Here is a 3,761-nt window from a genome sequence, read left to right as displayed (position 1 = left end):
TAAAACACAGTGGCAGTACTTAAAAGCATCTGTAAATCATATGGATGGATCTATTTTAAAAGCACAGAATCATATATAAAGCGTTGCAGGAATAAGATGTAGAATTGTCAAAGAAGAGGGATAATGGACAAGACTGTGAAATTTTCAGACAAAAAAACGATCATCCTTATTCCCTATGAAGATCGGAAGGGAGAATGGATGACCATGGCTTTGGACAGATATCGATTTAAAAGAAGAATAAATCATGCATCAAAAATTTTAAGTCCTATACTGGAGAAACATTTACAAATAATAACTCAATCTCATGCACAAAACCTGGACACCCATAAAGATCTGTAATGCCAAAATATACAGCCAGCGTGTTTTACAGTCATCAAATTATTACAGTCAGTTTAGAGAAAAGTCGCATTCTAAGGGGAGTCTACAGTCACTGACGTCATGGGGGGAGTCTACAGTCACTGACGTCATGGGGGAGTCTACAGTCACGAGCCACGTGACTTAAATCATATATAAACTTGTAACATTTTGAAAATTTTCATCAGTCTTGAGCAAATCTCCTTGTGAGATCCTTATCGTCAACAAAGATGGAGCAAAAACATCAAGACGTGATTAAGTCAAACTACTCAACATTGGTGAAGAAAATGATGGCTGTTCCTGTTGCGGGGCATCTTTACGCCTCAAACATAATTACTGATGAAATGAGACAACAGATAGACGCTGAGAAAACCAGCTATGACAAAAACAGGAAATTGATCAGCATCATTTTACGTCGAGGTTCGAGAGCTTTTATGGGGCTTAGAACGGCATTGATGAAAGCCAATCAAGCTGACTTATCCCGACTCCTGATGAATAAGGATGATGACACAAAGTCTGAGTACGAAAAGAAGCTGGCCATGGCAAGATCATTAGTCGTCAGTACTAAAGAAAGAGGAGGTTCCAGAAACGAATCAAAGAAAGCTGATCATCAACAGTCTCAGGAGCCAAGATGTAGGATAAGTTTGGACGACTTTAATGATCTATTCCTCACCGTCATGCCTTTCAAGGGGGAGATTTACGTTCACATCCGTCACCTCGCAGAATCACATGGTCGTTTCATTGCCACCAAGAAGGGAGTTACCTTTCCTTTAGCCCGTTGGTTAAAGTTTGAATCTCTTTTACCAGATATTCAAGACTACATAGACAATACTGGAAAAGAGGATGAAGAAGCACAGTGGCATGTTGGTGGAGGTGTGTTCGTTTCATTATCACCAGGCTATCCGACAGTGGACATAAGACACTTCTGGAAGCCAGAAAATGTTCAAGAACCTATACCTACAAGGAAAGGTGTTACTCTGAACAAAAACAAATTTGTCAGACTTAGAGATGTCATCGAGGAGATGCATGAATATGTTCCAGAACTAAAGGACGTTGAACTTTGCATGCTCAGTGAGTCTCATCAAAATCAACTTGGAATGTTAAGCTGTCCCGAATGTACCCCCTTTGGCTACGACCCACAAGACAACATGTCAATGGAATGTAACGCGGGTGATTTACCAGACATGGAAACCATCGAGAGTGATCTTGAATGACAATGAACACTAAAATAATTAATGATATGAATGTAACATATATATATATATATATATATATATATATATATATATATATATATATATATATTATTCATTGTGCATCGAATTTTTGTGTTATCATTTTATTCTAACAATATCAAAATAAACTAGTTCAAAACGTGCGATGTATTTTTTTTACAATGATATAAAATGTTACTGTCGAAGAGAGATCGTTAGTATGTTCCAGTATGTCAGACTACACGGATTACTTGAGGGAGCTCTACTACACTCCCGGTAAACCGGGGGCATATGCAGGGCCTGAAAAATTATATCAGGCTGTTAAAAAGGAAGGCAAATACAAGATTGGTAGACGAAGGATAAGACAGTTTTTAAACAATGAAGATTCTTATAGTCTGTATAAACCCATTCGTAAAACATTTCCGCGTTCAAAGGTGATAGTGAACACGATCGATTCTATGTGGGATGGTGACTTGGCAGACGTTTCAAACATCGCATCCCATAACGATGGTTATAAATTCTTATTAGTGCTTATTGACATATTTAGCCGATATTTATTTATAATCCCCTTAAAAAATAAACATCATCAAAACATTGTTGACGGTTTAAAATCAGTTTTCCAAAGAGGACGAAAACCTAAGACCCTTAGAACAGATAAGGGTAGTGAATTTAAAAATCGTTGGGTAAAGACATTTCTGAAGAAAGAGGGAATAAACGTCATGTACACTCAAAATGAAACAAAAGCAAACTATGCCGAGAGGGTTATTCGTACCATGAAGAACCTAATGTATCGTTATTTTATGAAGAACCGAACTTACCGCTTTGTGAATGTCTTGCAAGACTTGGTGAAAAGTTACAACAATAGACCTCACAGATCATTAGGGGGGAATGCTCCAGCCAATGTTAAGCAAGAGAATGCCGATGAAATAAGACTAGCGGCTTATCTGTCGGGGAAAACAAAACCAGATCTGGCAAAAAACGATCTGAACCAGCCTAAAAACTCAAGCAAAAAAAAAGTGCAAAAAAGAGTAAAACCCTTTTTCAAATTAAAAATTGGATTGATTGATTGATTGTATATTGTTTTACGTCCCATTCGAGAATTTTTCACTCATATAGAGACGTCACCATATACCGGTGAAGGGCTACAAATTTTGACCTTTACTCGGCACTCAGGGCCATTGAGCAGTGAGGGATCTTTATCGTGCCAACGCCTGCCGTGACACGGGGCCTCGGTTTTTAAGGTCTCATCCGAAAGACCCGCAACTTTCACTCCAAAGTGCCGAGCGCATGGCGAAGGAACAGTTGCTACCTATTTTTTTATCGACTTAGGTCTGTCGCGGCCGAGATTCGAACTCACGACCTCCCGATCACGGAGCGAGCGCTCTACCGACTGAGCTACCGTGAACGGTTTAAAAATTGGAGATAATGTCAGAATATCACAACTAAAACACCCTTTCCAAAGAGACTACCAGCAGAAATGGACAGAAGAGTTTTTTAAAGTGAGTGAAAGATACAAAAGAGGTCAAGTACCTGTGTACAAAGTAAAAGATTTGTCAGATGACCCTATAGAAGGTACTTTCTACGAGTCTGAGCTTCAAAAAGTCGTAAAGTCAGAAGATGTTTCTTATAGAGTGGAGAAAATACTTAAAAGAAGGCGTCGTGGTACAACCAATGAAGTTTATGTTAAATGGGAAGGATGGCCCAAGAAATTTAATTCATGGATTCCAGAGAGTTCTCTCGAAAAACAATAAAAGCCACCATTTTCTGCAATTTCTCTTTATTCAAGATGAGCGTTCGAATGGTATTGACGTCTACGGACAGCTCTGAATATTTTGAAAATAAACCCCATTGCTTCCGAGTTCAATTAAATAAACAGATTCAATTTGACGGATATTGGACTGTTGCCTTGACAGAATTTTCTACAGAGAGCTGGATTTCATCTTAGAAGAAATCAGAATTGTTTGTGTGTTGCGATATTTGTGAGGAAACAATTATTGGGGGGAAAGAGGCACCCCTCCTAAGACGCATATACCTGGGAGAGAAACCAGAAAATATCACTTACACACTACCTTATTACATTCCAGTTAAAATTGGCCAATTACAGCAGATTGCTATATATATAACAGACAGAGAAGGAAATTTAGTTTCATTTTTAAACGGACCGGTGACTGTAACACTTCATTTCAAAAAGTT

General features: G+C 38.4%; 1 protein-coding gene across 1 annotated transcript; it reads left to right on the top strand.

The window, feature by feature from the left end:
* The first annotated feature begins 584 nt into the window (after window positions 1-584).
* LOC133180511 (uncharacterized) lies at window positions 585-1,568 on the top strand. The gene has a single exon (XM_061315015.1). The coding sequence runs from the start codon at window positions 585-587 to the stop codon at window positions 1,566-1,568; it is 984 nt and encodes a 327-aa protein (XP_061170999.1).
* The last annotated feature ends 2,193 nt before the right edge of the window (window positions 1,569-3,761 follow it).

Source organism: Saccostrea echinata, unplaced genomic scaffold (assembly GCF_033153115.1).
Source record: "Saccostrea echinata isolate AGI-Se365-2 ecotype Australia unplaced genomic scaffold, CSIRO_AGI_Sech_v1 ptg000006l, whole genome shotgun sequence".
Classification (NCBI taxonomy): domain Eukaryota; kingdom Metazoa; phylum Mollusca; class Bivalvia; order Ostreida; family Ostreidae; genus Saccostrea; species Saccostrea echinata.
Note: the sequence above shows the minus strand (reverse complement) of the source record. Positions and strands in the feature narration are given on the sequence as shown.

Bases quoted from the DNA above. Each gene is read 5' to 3' on its own strand.
- LOC133180511 (XM_061315015.1), top strand. From the start codon at position 585: ATGGAGCAAAAACATCAAGACGTGATTAAGTCAAACTACTCAACATTG.